This window comes from Xyrauchen texanus, chromosome 13 (genome assembly GCF_025860055.1).
Source record: "Xyrauchen texanus isolate HMW12.3.18 chromosome 13, RBS_HiC_50CHRs, whole genome shotgun sequence".
In the NCBI taxonomy this organism is placed as follows: domain Eukaryota; kingdom Metazoa; phylum Chordata; class Actinopteri; order Cypriniformes; family Catostomidae; genus Xyrauchen; species Xyrauchen texanus.
This window is the reverse complement of record NC_068288.1, coordinates 24501539-24516319: the sequence shown is the minus strand read 5'-3', so window position 1 is coordinate 24516319 and position 14781 is coordinate 24501539. Positions and strand designations below refer to the sequence as shown.

Genomic DNA, 14781 nt, shown 5'->3' with positions numbered 1-14781 from the left:
AGCCATTGTCACATCACAGAATTCTTCCTCAGCCTCCCACTTCCATAAAATACACACATCTTTCTCTGCACCATTTTCAAATGCCGCAGAAGCCCGTATAACTCTCAAACAAGTGAAGCAGCCTCATGCTTAAGGTACTGTAACACTCTCATATCCTTGACTACTCTTTAGGCACAGCAAAAGAAGTAACCTATTGACATACAGTAACTTGGATACTGACCAGTGAATACTGATGGCAATGCTTAATTCCATAATGCTGCATGGATATTTTAATTAAGAAAATTAGAAAATATGTGGAAACTATCTTGCTAGTTATAATGCAACAAATGAAGCTTTGATCATTCTGAAATAATAATAATAATAATAATAATAATGGACCAGTTGGGATGTTCATAGTTTAGTATATCTCACAAGCTTATTGTGATATTGTAAAGGCTTTGAAATAATAATTAAAAAAAAGTCTCCACTTTGCTCAAGGAAAAGCTGTCAAATTATTTTAACAGTTCTAAAAGAAGTAGTTCACTTCAGACGCATACTTCATTTCAAATCTACTGATTAATAATAATAATAATAAACATTATTCTGGAATTATAGTCAGCAGACATCAATGGTAAAATGGTAATGTACTCGTTGCATATTTGCTGTACTCTACTTTGGGTTACAGAATCAGCTGCCAGGCACTTAGTGGAGCTTATCTCTCACCCATTTGTTCTTTCCAAAAAAAATTGTAAACAGCAAAAATGTTCCTCACTGTTTGTTACCTTTATAAACCTTTGTCTTTTCCCCATGGCAACCCTGTCAAGTGTTGTTACCAATAGCATAGAGAGAAAATTAAACGATGCAACCAAACAGTAATGAGTTGGTAAAATCTAAATGGTTTGTCCCATTAAAAAGACAACAATCAACCTTTTAATGGCATCCTGTCTACAGTTTAATGGCATTTGGTCTCAGCTGCCAGTCTGGGGTCTGAAGCTCTCTCTCTCTCTCTCTCTCTCTCTCTCTCTCTCTCTCTCTCTCTCTCTCTCTCTCTCTCTCTCTCTCAGTAGGATCCTAGAGGGCAGGGCCTAAGATCCGAGAGCCCACTCTCTCCATCTGTACCCTTCCTGTACCTCTTATGCTCAGATGATGAGTGCCTCTCTTAGTGGAGATCAACTGACTGTGAAGAACTTGCTAGCAGAACTGTATAGGTTAGTGCTGGATCCAAGGTTGCACTGTACTTCGAGATCATCACTCTTCTCTTTCTCTCCATTTCTCTCTTTCTCATAAAGAGGAGGCTCTTGAGGTACTAGAGCCAGACGTAGAGGCTGTAGGACCCTGATTCGGACACGATATTTAGCAGTAAACATGGCAAACCCCTGCATGTTGGCTCTAGAACTACTGGGGATGCTGATTGGGACAGGAGGTTGGTTCTGCAAACTGGCTGCCACTATCATGCCTCAGTGGCTGTCACAGTCTCCTGAAATGATGTCCACAGAGAGCTATGAGACAGGGCTATGGGAGGCCTGTGTGGTGCAGGAATCAGCTGGAAGCGAGTGTCGTCCCTATGACACTATCCTAGGCCTACAGCATATGTTCACGCTGGCTCGGGTTCTGATGTGCCTGTCAGATGCCACATCTCTTCTTGGTCTTCTCCTGGCCATCCCTGCAATGAGTCAGATCAACTGTTGTAAGGGTGAGGAGGGGCAGCGGATCAAGAAAGGTTTGAAGATCACAGCGGCTGTGTTTTTGTGCATTGCTGGATTGCTGGTGCTTGCTCCCGTCTCGTACGTCGCCCATGACATTGTACAGAAGTTCTTTGATGAGACGGTACCTCATATAGTGTCACGTTCAGAGTTTGGGGACGCACTATTTGTTGGCTGGGCTGCAGGATTTTTGGACATCGTTGCAGCCATACTGTTATTTATATCTTCTTGTTTTAGCTCAAGAGAAAGTGAACCACATCTGATGTATCACCATCAAAGACAAGTGATCAGAACTGTTGATGGATCTTCAAGGAAACGCACTGAGTATGTTTGAGTGTATATTGTATTCAGTCATTGTAGATTTAACTTTATGAATATACTGAATTTTTATCTTGTAAAGGCATTTTTTTTTTGCCCCTTTGGAAACCTTTTATAATTACACTCGGTGTATCCTTCAATTAAACCCATAAAAAAGGTGAAGCATTATCATGTATATATCTTTCCATATATATATTTTCAAGTAGCCTAATTATTTCTCCTCATGTGTCATATAATATGAATATAGGTAATATGAATCTTTAAAGTTTGTTTGTATGTTTTTAACTGCTTTCAAAGAGCTGTAGTGAATGAAAGGTAAGAATGTTTTTTTAGTAAACAGTTTGATGTCTTTCATAAAGGAATTTTGATCAAAAGAATTGTTTGTGAAATCCCTTTTGGGGTATATTTGAGGTGTTTTCCCTACTCTTTTTTACAATATACAGTAGTGTTTAAAGACATAATGTACAACAGTACATAGGGTTTAAAGACACACTACATGAGGCCTGAAAAAATGTACAACAAAATGTGTAAAGTTAAGACTAAAGGTTCACACTTGCATTAACACACTGCTTATCAAGTAGACAGGTACTTTTAATGTCACCTGCAAAAGCAGCGCATATTGTATGGAGAGCAAGTGAAGAGCACTTTAAAAAACAGCCAACTGCTAATCCTGAATACTGTCTACTTTTATTTAGGAATTGCATCTGAGCTCATAAGTCGTACATATCAGCATACATAATACTCTCTGTGTAGTTGTTTATGCATTTCTAGTATGTTGAGTAAATGCAACAAAAGCATTATGTATTAATTTATTACAGGATGTGAAGTCAGTCTGATGTCAGCTTTGAAACAAAAAGAGTACAAAAAGGATAAACAGGACAAAATAAGAGCTTTTGGTGTTCTAGTGTGTTCAGTCAGATGAGCTAATGGCAGTGAAGTGCCTGTTTGAGTGTAATTGTCACTGATGGTCTCTCTATCAGAATGTACACTAAGCTGTGTTTAATGAAGGCCCTAACGAGCAGCATGTCCTCTGAGGAATGCAAAACAGTGCTGCCTTCTCCTTTCCATCATTACTCTGATTTGACCAGGCCACGAGCAGCTAGGGGGTAACTTTCCTCCGGAATACTGCATCAGGTATTGTCCCATGCCAGATTGATGCACAACAAAGAGGCATCATCCGAACTGAATCACATTAATTGGTGATTGGATCCAGATGCAGTTCTACCCTAAATATGTTATATACTTTGTGATACAAGTAATATAAAGGGAAAGTGGACACAAAATAATAAAAGTTATGTTGTTCCAAACCTGTATGTCATTCAAAATCCAACTCACGTTCTCCCACGGAGCAAAAAAGGAGGTGTTAAATGTTAGCCTCAGTCACCATTCACTTTAATTGAATAAGAAAAAGATGCAGTGAAAGTGAATGGTGACTGAGACTAACATTTTGCCTAACATCTCCTTTTGTGCTGGACAGAAGAAAGAAAGTCATACAGGTTTAGAACTAAATTAAGGTGAGTAAGTTGTGACAGAGTTTTCATTTTTGGGTAAACTATCCCTTTATCCTATTAAATGGTAGGGAGAATTGGGGTAAGTTGGGCCACTTTTTGACATTGCATGTCAAAAAGTGGACTAATTTTCCTGAATTCACTCTACATTTGTCCCAGCGTAGACATAGGCCAATGTGACAACACAGTGTATAGTGATTTTGTTGGCTGACTGCTTTATGGACGAAAAGTTCTCAGACTTGAAGGCGCCAAAGAGATCGTGTCCTAATCAAACTTCCTGCGATGGATATTGATAGTGAAAATGAAAATGGGTGGTATGTTTAGATTTAGATGTTTAGTTGTTAACGCTCATTTCCAGCTTTTGGCTGGGAGGGTAATTACTCTCGGCTCTCTGGGAGAGGAAATGGTATTTCTTTGACTCATTAGGAGTAATGTCCTAAAGCAGCTCACTGCAAACAATCGAGAGTGAAAGAAGCTGATAAACGAAAACATTGCACATAAATGCGTTACAACATTATATATTATTATATGAATTATTTAAATGGTTATATACCAAATTATATTTATGTGGGGCTCTTCTCAGTGAATAATGATATGTGATAAATTGTGATTATTTCAGTTAATCAATAGGCACATCATGTCATTTATTAAATAAAAGTTGTTTAATTAATTGGAAGCCCTACTAAAAATACAACTTACTGTACTTCTGGCACCACACCTTGGACATAACACCTGGAAACTTGTCAACAACACCTCAAGCTATGCCCACTAGGGGCAGTGTTTATAATTATGGGAAGCACAGAGAAATTTCATCAGCTGAACTTTGGACATCCTCTCACCGAATTAACAGTGTGTTACTATCTTTTTTCTGCAATCTGGTCTTAAAGTAAAAACTTTACTATCACCACATTTTTGCAAAATAGCTTTGGTTGATTATTGGTGATAAAACAGTTGTTGGAGGAAAATGCCCAGAGGCCCTTGACTGGCTGGGCTTTAATATTGCGTGATCCAGTTTGGCGATTCCCCCGCTCAAAAACCCATCAACAATGAAAACGAAGATATGAAGATATTGCAAGACATACTGAAAATGCAATGCTTTGTCACGGTTAAACATCGGACACCAAAAGCACATTGCCTCAGCAGTGTTGATCACACAACACACCTGTCAGTGCACACCATCAAAACACACCTCACCTTGCAGATCTATTTAGTCCCCCAGTTTATCATAAAAAATAAATAAATAAATAAAAAAAAAAACATTTTTTAAGTAGACTCATTAATTTTTCCATAGCTCTTTTCCCAGGTTTTAATTAGGGAAATGTACTAATCGATCTTGAATTGACCCATAATGACATCGGTACATCGGTGTTGTTTTGTGTCTTAACTCAGTCTTAAAGATTTTTTGTTGGTCAATGATTTTTTTATTCAGTATTTACAGCATCAGCCCATTAAAACACAGTGGATGTACACAAGCTACATTATAGTACATAGAAAATATTTGACTTATTCTCTGGTTTTGATCTAATCTGTAATCCGTCTGACAGTCTGAGATAGTAAATATAGACAGTTCTAAAGAACAGACAGTAGTATGCTGTTTAAGTATACAGTATTCTGAAAGAGATCTGATCTGATTCTTTTTTAATTATACACTGATTTTACTGACATTAATACGGCAAAACCTTTAAACTGAATATATTTTTCTTGCCCTAAAACAGACTTTTAATATAATGGCAAATACCACTCCTAGTCTGTGCTCAATTGGGCCTGTTTTTCTTAACCCTGGCTCTGTTTGTAGAGTGTACAGTATGTTAAGAGTCCTGACCCAGTTCTTCCCATGGCCAATCCGCCCCTGTGCCTGACATCAACACTTCTTGTATGATCATACATACTGTGATAAGATAAAAGTGTTGGCAAGTGTGAAGGCCAATAGCATTCGTGGTTGGATAAGACATTACAGATAAGACAATATGTTGGATGCACAATGTCTGTATTTGAAGAAAACCATTTAATACAATTAAATACAAATTTAAATTTGAATGTTTACATTTGCATCAGTTGCACATTCATTGCACATTCATATTTACTGTATCATTAGTCCTTACTTGGAATGACAAGATGAAATGTGTCATTACACGCTGTGGCATAATGTCATAAGTGATCATGAGCAAACAAAAATGTTCAGGAATGCCAAAGTTTGCTTTGTTTTACAGGAGGTTTCAAACTGAGATTCATGAAAGATTGTTTAATTCCACCACTCTCAGTCACATGAGAGGAGAAATGTGTTTATGTAAGCTGCCCTCTTCGAGACATCTGTCTCCACACGGGGCCTTGACTCGTCACTGTGAGGATGTTTCTGTCACCTCTTCCTCAAAACAATGAACGTCAAATCAGCAATGGCCCTGAAAGTCCATCCTGGCAGACAAACTCTCTACTGTTCTGAACTCACTATTCTTTTGAAACTTAACACGTATTCTTTGGTTTGATTTGAGAGTTAATTTGAGTGTTTTACATGGTGTAGCAATCTTGACAGACCAGTAAACCAACACAGAAAACAAAAGCAGCTTTAATTGGGAAGAAATTATTTCCCTTTGTGGCGTAATCAGGGTGATTATGTGGTTTTATAATGGACAAAATCATGTAATATCCAGTAGGATTTGTCAAAATTAATGTTCAGTTTTAAGAAGATTAAATGTTGGCAGGTAACAAACTCGAGGACCATGAGTGGTGTTGTAAAACACAGTAATAAGGGCAAGTGTCAAGCTGTGGAATAACAGTAAAGTTCATTCCACTCATTGCACTGGTTATTTTCTCTTTAAGCCAAAGCACATTGTCCCTGCTCCAAGATCCATTCTTAGTCAGCTTAATCATAGCTGTAATCAGAGGCATGCAAGCCAAGACGTATCCAGCGTCATTTAGTGTTGATGCAGTTTAGTGGCAGGTGAATATGTAGTGGCCACAAAAACTGTTTGGACACTTCAATCAAACTTAATTATTGTATGAACGTCATTGCATGAGATAAGAAAATGTCAAATAATGGCCATGCCAGACCTTCATGCCAGACATTTTCTCAGAACAAACTTAAAGCAATTTTTGAAGTTACTTTTAACCAGATGGTTCAAGGTAATTTTAAATGGATGTAGTTCACACAGGTTGACAACCAGAAAGTGTCCAATATATTTTGCACTCATTTTGAACAGTAGATCTGTTTTTTAAAGTATAAATGTTTTTATTTATTTATTTTTTTTTTTGCTTAAAGAATGTGCTTGTGTTTCTTTGAAATAAATAGGTTTGATAGGTTATTATCTAATACAATTACATAATGACATATTTTTAAGTGTGGCTGAAGTGTCCAGATACTTTTTGGGGTGTATATATATTATGTAGGAAAACTACTCAATAAAACATTTTAAACAAATGGGCTGATTAATAATCATCACTATAACACTCATTTTAACCACAATACCACTTCATTATTATAACCATTGTTTAACTATGTATGCAGAGATAGTATATTGCAATGAATATGGATATATATTTTTGTTATGACTATTATAAAATAATTAAATGCCCTATACTCTATTTGATAACTGTCAGGATACACACTAGGACAACAAGGTTAGAAGGATTCAGAATAACTTTTAATGAAGCTTTCGTAGGACAGTAGGGAAGCTCAGATGCATCAACGGGCGCTGTGAGTATAATACTGATGAATGACCGTCTTTTCTCTTGCAGATAACGGCAGGCTTGAGTGTGGTAAGTATCACAATCCAAAGGACGCGGAGTATGAACACCAGGGAGATGGAGGAGTCTCTAGACGAGGGAAAACAGGTAAGTAACACAAGGGTGTACTGAGGAAACAGACTGGAATAGTCTCAGGAACAATTGTCTGAAAAGCACAGAGAGCAGGTTAGTGGATATTTCCTCGTTCAAGGTTTGACAGAGACTGGAGGTGAGTTGTGCTCTTAAATAGTGCTGGTGATTGCTGGATTGCTGGATTGATGACAGGTGCAGGTGATTAGTATTCGGGTGAGTGTGATCTTTGTGTTGTGGATGTGAGTGAGCCTGATTGCCTCCTGACAATAACAGATTCAGTAATTATAATCACTATGTGTCCTGCTCATTATGTAACAAAAAATAGGGGGAAAATCAGTTTGAAAGTCTAGTGTTATCTCTTAGATACTGTACAGTACATGCTATATTTGATTCTTTATTGTTTAATCACATTGATTGAAAATTCTGGAATTCAATTTAATTAATCAATGGACTATTTTCACATTACCAGGTTTGGAATGCAAAAGGAAACTATAGTGGAGCAAACCTTTACAGAGGTACATGGGAGACCAAAGCAAATATAATTTTTGCATTCCCATTTGCTCCAAAATAAAAAAAAAGAAAAGAAAAGAAAAAGAAAGAAAATAAATGTCTTTCTTAATTACGGTGGTCAGAAAAGCGAACACCATCACAATAGCATTGCTTTTCCATTAATATGAGGGAAATATAACACAAATTGTTGTGATATAAATATACATTTTAAATTATTTAAAAATTTAGGATGAAAAATAAATGTAACAAATGACATTACTGAGGCAAAAGTTTTGCAAAGCAAAATGACATGCTTTAATACATGTTTGGATGCAGATTTCCTTTGAAATGACCAACAAGGGGCTCCAAAAGTGAGTCTAATGGTGTTGTAATCAGATGAGGTTTAAAAGGTGAATGTTAGGTCCCTAAGGTATCCTAAAAGTTTAACCTAAACCTAACCAGTAATTTCTTAGCTAAAACCAATTCATAAACCTTACCGATAGTGTTCTAAATGTATATGAAACATGAAAAGCATGTTTTCTAAAGCAACCACGTCATTTTGTGTCACTTCTATGTCTCACATGTTGGCTTGCATGCTTTGCTGGGCTTAACCCTCAGTCTAGCAAGTCCAAAATTAAACACTCTATGAGGTGAGATACCAATCACACTACTAATCACATTGGAATAAGTGTGTATATGTAGGTGGGTCTGTAATAAAAGTATTAAAATGTATAGTTTAAACGATGCGTTAGAGTTAAAGTGTTTAGATATCATAACATAGCAGTGTGCGAGTAATAGAGTGAACAATTATAATCAGCCATTGTACTCGCGATTTGTGTGAAAAGAAAAAAAGCACTGTTGTTGTAGTGTAGTGTCAATTTCACCAGGAAACTGTAGTAATACTTTGAAAATGGCACTTAAAATCTAAGACTATTTAGCCCAAAATGTAACACTGGTATTAAAATGAATAGGAGAAATTGGAACACCCAATGGACAACAGTTAGAGGGTCCTGCCTTACGGGTATAAGAGCCAATCACCTTTTAGATACAGACATCGCTGTCAGTCAACTCAAGAATGCACATGCGCATTAGATGAACCAGCCTGAAAAATAGAGCTTTTGAAGCTTGATCGGAGTTAAAGAAGAACCATTTACGATATTATTGTTGTCAGATTTTACTGTCATCATGTACTTTGATCATAAGTTTCACCAACAACTTTTTTCCCCATTCAAGTGGATAGAAGCCGTACTGTGCTGCTTGTTTCGAAAGTAGCTGCCCAGCCTGCACGGGAGTGTTCCAAAGAAGGCCGCCGAGTTGACTGAGGTGACCGAGGGGCTTTGGCAAAACTCAGTGGTCATATTTACGTTCATTCTATGAGACTAAAGGTGTCTAAATTATGTCTGCTCTGACCCACCTAGTGGGTCCCTAGTATCAAAGGCAGTTCTGATGCTGCTTAAATTCTGTGTAATTAAAATACAGCATCAGAGCAGCCTTAAACTTTGTTGTTGTCATGACAGAACATATGTTTCATACTTTCATTATATATTTAAAAGTGCAATTGCATATTTTCATTCATTTCATACTTCTACAGTGTATTCATATTTTTTATATTTAAAAGATTAATCTAATAAGATTATTTATGCAATTGCAATTGCTGTGTAAATGCATTAATGCCACCTATGAGCAGCGTTAAACAGTCTGTGTAAATACACCTTAATGCCATTTAAGAAACAGCTTCTGTGCCACCTTTGCAGTTTAAAGATGGCTTGTGTTACAAATTGTCATAACAATTGAAAAAGGTAAATTATTGTGATTTCCTGTGCCCATCAGTCGACAATCACAGCTGTGCTGATATTCAGTACAACAAATCGAGTTACTGGAAAATTCAGACACAACATGACCAGCTATTTTATTCAGCTTTGTTACGTCAAAGAATATAGTTAGAAAATTACAAATCCAAAAAATTGGAATTCTATGAAGCAAATACAGACTTTGAAATTGGAGTGTTACAAAAAGTGAAACGTACCAGTGCTGTTATACGAAATAATAGGACTCTTGGAATGCTCCTTGCCTAATACATTTACAAGACTGGGAATTGCAGTTGTATAAATTATGTTTAGATATTCAGGCTGATTCTACACTCTTGAAGAATTCATCAAAGTTCCTGAAAGGTTTGTGTTTAGAAGTTAGAATAATTATACTTTATCATTAAAGGTTCTCCTCTGCCTCAAAGGCAGTGTTGATAATCCCCTCATCCTTGCTCTCTTTGATGGCATCAGGAAAGTCATCAGCCTTGAGATTTACATTACCTAAATGTTCCATTGCCCTACTCTTAGACATCTTAGTTTTGATGGGATGTGTATGGCACAGGAAGAGAAGTCCACTTATTATAAGCAATAGAGATGAGCCAATTCCGATCCCAATCCCTGGACCCACTTCCTGTCTTAGTGGGGCAGGAGGCATGTAGAAGTCTAAAGGGAAGTCTATAGTGAGATTTGACAATACAGAAGTCATATTCCAGAGCACAGGGACAAGTGAGCATGCCGCAGTTAGCCAGTACAAGATACCTGCCATCACAAAGGTCAGTCTGACATGCCTACTGTGAACCCCAATGAATCCATTTCTAACAGCATATCCAGCCACAAGGTTTGCAGCCACCCCCACACCAATGGCGGTCATGCAGAGTACCTGGGCGGCTGCTATCTCTGGAGGTGTGAATGAATCTGTTAGGCTGATGCTTTTGCAGAACTCAGCTGAGTCCAAAATGTGGGTGTTGAAACAGACCCTCCATACGCCCACCCAGGCCAGTCCTCCAGTGATGACAGACTGATCATCCACATACCATATCCTCCAGTCGTTCACCCCAGAAATGGATGCGATCAGAATCCAGCCTACAAACCCAAGCATCAGACCCAAGAACTGGCAATGGGTTGACTGGGCCAGGTAAGCCATGACTAAAGCTGAAGAACATCCAGGACCAGGTAGTGATGAATAATTCCCTTCAGGTCCGCACACAGTCCTTTAGACCGTTGTTGCATTGCAGTCACAAGACTTCTGTCAGATCGAATAAAGAAAAGTTAAAATGCAATTTTTAACTACAACATTGATGGTGAGAACTAACAGAGGATGTAATCACATTTGTCCATTAAAGACAAAGACAATTCCAGACAGGACTGTGCACACACATTGTGAGGGGTGGTAGCACAAGCCAGTTAAAAGGGCAATTTATAAAAATAATAAGGAAAGTCCCTCTGTCATTTAGTCACGTTGATCCAAATGTTATGTTTGGCAGTCCAGCATGGGAAACTGGATGCAGTTATCAATCAGAAAGAACTTAATCAATCAGGGGTTTCAAGCTCATTTTGGTTAAGCACTAGATTAGACAAAAAGAAGTCACCTTATTTGGGTCAGTTTTTTTATTTGTTAAAAATTAACGCACACATGAAGAGTAAATGGACAACATAAGCTGTTTTGGATCTTTAAAAGTCCAGTTTCAATGGACTTTATACTGCTATAATAACTAATATTGGGGTAAAACGTTTACCAGGGAATTTACCAATTTCATTCCGTAGAGTGAATGCCTTTAGATTACATACATACCAAGCTGGCAAATAAAATAATATTCTGAGTTTAATACAAACAAAGCTCAATTTGTGGCATAATGTTCATCACCACAAAAATTTATTTTGACTCTTTTTGTTGTTGTTATAAAAATAAACAAATATAAAGTTACAGCAAAGGGACTTAAAATGGAAGTTAAATGTATCAGTTCATAAACTCTCAAATACACACTGCTTCAAAAGTATGGCTAACAGATGTAAATATACTTGACACATGATTTAAGTGTGATAAAAATCACTTATAAACTTATATCATATACCAGGATTTGTTGTCATGGCTACACAGTTGCAAAATTGCATATAACTGTACACAGGTCAAATGCTATTTTATCACATTAAAAACAGTACCGTTTATGGATTAAAAAAAAATAATAATAATAATAATAATATATATATATATATATATATATATATATATATATATATATATATATATATATAAATTGTAACAAAAAATTGTATTAATACGCTGTTTATGGATTAATCAACATGCCATTATTTGAATATGTTAAATCAGTGGTTCACAGCCATTTTGACTCCAAGACTCCAAGGTTTAATGTACATGTATCATGATTTTCTTTCTTTTTTTCCCCCAGATCTATTAAATCTAGTAAGTTAGATTATTATATTATTAACTTAAATTATTTTAAGTAATCTTCAGGCCCCCTAGTGGGCACCAACTCCACTGTGTTAATGGTATAAATGCAAAAAAAAACAAATGTTTACTGTTTATAATAATTGTCTTTTATAGAGACTTTTAAAATACTTTTTGTCTTAAATGAAAGGACAGTAGAGAGGACACGGGAAAGAAGAGGAAAAGAGACAGGGTCATGAGGCAGGTCAGATTCAAACTTGTGTCTCCAAGTGCATAATAGCTATTTTTGTGTCACAAATACACTTATTGGGACATATCTCGGACAGTAAAAAGATCCTTGAAGAATATTCACAAAACAATTCTGCTTTAGATAGCACATGTACCCCTCTGAGATGTCTGTTTTAGATATTTTCATATGGAAAGCATCACATTTTAAATAACATCTGCTAAACATCTTAAAAAGATCAGATTTACAAACATTCTTAATCATAAACATCTCACAGACATCTGCTGAATGTTTTATTGACAACTGAGAGGAAACATCTTAAAAACCTAAAAAATCTACCAGATGTAAACACACACATCAAATTGTTTGACTGTTGTAGAGATTATAAATCGTCATGTTTAGCTGACCTCATTCCACAAAGCAATGAGCTGAGTATGTGATTGTATGACTTTATTTTCAATATTATTATTATTGTTATTATTATTTGTATTAACTGAAGTACCTAAAATTGTTGTGAAGTACCCAATGTGGATACTAGATTTGTACTTTTTGGAGAACTCATTAAAATATATTAAATATAAAATCAGATTTTGTTTGAATATTTATTGTATACAATTAAATGTAATTGATTGTGTAAAACAGGCCCATAAAATCGTAATATCGGTCGCAGGCCCCTGAATCATATAAAAATCATATCGCATCGGATCGGTGAATTAGAGAATCGATACAAGATCATATCGTGATGAAACTGGTGATTTACACCACTAATATGCAGTGGTTGAGAATAAAATAAAATAAAATAAAGGCAAAGAGCAATGTTTCCAGAGGGAGGAAAAGGGACACTGCACAAGACTTTGGCCAAGCAGGGAATCCTTCAGAGAGAGAAACAGAGGGATTCTCCCTGCATACTTGGGTTGTGAAAGGTAATTTATAGTACATCACGCACAGGAATCAGAGATGGGGGAAAGAAAAAAGAAAAAGAAGAAAAAGAAATTAACTTTTAAAAATTCAGTAGGCTATAGCTTTGGAGAATTGCTCTAAACATTCACATTCCTTTTCATATTATTATACCCCCAAAGACTCCCCAAAGATAAGTAAAAATTGTATATGATACAGCTAAAAAATATATACTTTGTAAAAAAGCATGTTGTTTAAAAAACAAACAAACAAACAAACAAACAAACAAACAGGCAGCTGTGGTTGCCAGAATAATTATGTAAAATATACAGTAAAAATGTAAACAACTTTACAGAATAACCTGTACATTTACAGTTTAAAACTGTTGTAATTTACATGACTATGCTGGCACTGTAAAATAAGAAATTAATTCTGTTAAATTTACAGTAATAAAATGTCATAAAAAGCAAAAAATCTGCTTTTTATTTTATAAGTTTTTTTTTTATCACTACAAAAATGACAGAAGAGCACACGATGACATGACATGAACACCAATAGTGGCTCTTCCTGGAGCAATGACCAGTAAACATGTAGAGTCAATGCTCAGTGTTGCTCACACAAACACTAAACACCATCAGGGTAACACATGTGAAATTTAATTAATGCAGTAAACATGAACTAAACTACATCAAATATAACACAGAACACCCCAATGTACATAACATATATTAAAAATAATAAGAAACATTCCTATAAAATATTATGGGTCATGCAGTGAATTGTGGGAACGACCGGTTACTGGTTTTTACTGTAATTTTAACAATTTCCTGTAAAAAAAATTGTACTTTTTATCATTAATTACCATTAATTATACAGAAATAATAATACTTTTTACATCTAAATGATTTATTTTTTACAACATTTTATTTAAAAAACTACTGTATTGAATATATTTAAAAAATATTTTAAAGTTTTTACTATATATTTTAGCTACCGTTTTTTTCTGTACCATTTTTTGTAATTTACTGTAAAAATTACAAACATTTTGTACATTGTAGGTTTTATTTTATCTGTTAACAGCCTATTAAATCCATACACTAGTGCTATTTCTTATTTGTTCACTATTCACAACTTTTTCTCCAGCTCCTTATCAGTCTAGGTTGTGTAAAATGACTTTTGACTAAACATGTTAGACAACCACTCCAATGTTAATATGTACATATGCAAACTTACCTCTGTAAAGCTCTGAGATCTGAAGCATCTTAAAAACTGTACGTTGTAAATCATAGCTCTGCCCAAATATAGGATTTGTCACCTCCACTGTTTAAATGAAAGTAGAAAATGACAACTCTTCCAACCGTCACCTACATGACAAACACAGCTGTGGTTAATAATTAATAGAGTAGATTCAATAAATGAAAGACAGAGGGTGAGGAGGATCAGACAATGCAAAACAAAGAAATGTTACTCTGTTCTGGTTCATTGAATTACATGTTAGCTTTCTCTTACTCAACTTGTGTGGTTAGGACCAATTTCTTGACCATAACTTGCCAATTCCTCCTATTACTCAAAAAACATTGCGCCAGCCTCTCCATCTCAATGCTTCTTGCACAGATAAAATAAACAGGACATT

General features: G+C 35.8%; 2 protein-coding genes across 3 annotated transcripts; one reads left to right on the top strand and one right to left on the bottom strand.

Annotated features, from left to right (window-relative positions):
• Positions 1-25: 25 nt before the first annotated feature.
• Positions 26-3038, top strand: LOC127654306 (claudin-22-like). Of its 2 annotated transcripts, none has more exons than XM_052141430.1 (2): positions 26-134; positions 1047-3038. In XM_052141430.1, exon 2 carries the CDS (start codon positions 1345-1347, stop codon positions 2014-2016), a length of 672 nt encoding a protein of 223 aa, XP_051997390.1. In that variant the 5' UTR covers positions 26-134; positions 1047-1344; the 3' UTR covers positions 2017-3038. The 2 variants fall into 2 exon arrangements, with proteins under 2 accessions (XP_051997390.1, XP_051997391.1); XM_052141431.1 differs by having other exon boundaries at positions 33-134; positions 1044-3038.
• Positions 3039-9596: 6558 nt separating this feature from the next.
• Positions 9597-14586, bottom strand: LOC127654382 (claudin-34-like). The gene is made up of 2 exons (XM_052141526.1): positions 14382-14586; positions 9597-10864 (listed from the first exon to the last, which is right to left on the bottom strand). The coding sequence occupies exon 2, from the start codon at positions 10760-10762 to the stop codon at positions 10019-10021; it is 744 nt and encodes a 247-aa protein (XP_051997486.1). The 5' UTR covers positions 10763-10864; positions 14382-14586; the 3' UTR covers positions 9597-10018.
• Positions 14587-14781: the final 195 nt, after the last annotated feature.

Coding starts and splice junctions, on each gene's coding strand:
- LOC127654306 (XM_052141430.1), top strand. CDS start 1,345: ATGGCAAACCCCTGCATGTTGGCTCTAGAACTACTGGGGATGCTGATT.
- LOC127654382 (XM_052141526.1), bottom strand. CDS start 10,762: ATGGCTTACCTGGCCCAGTCAACCCATTGCCAGTTCTTGGGTCTGATG.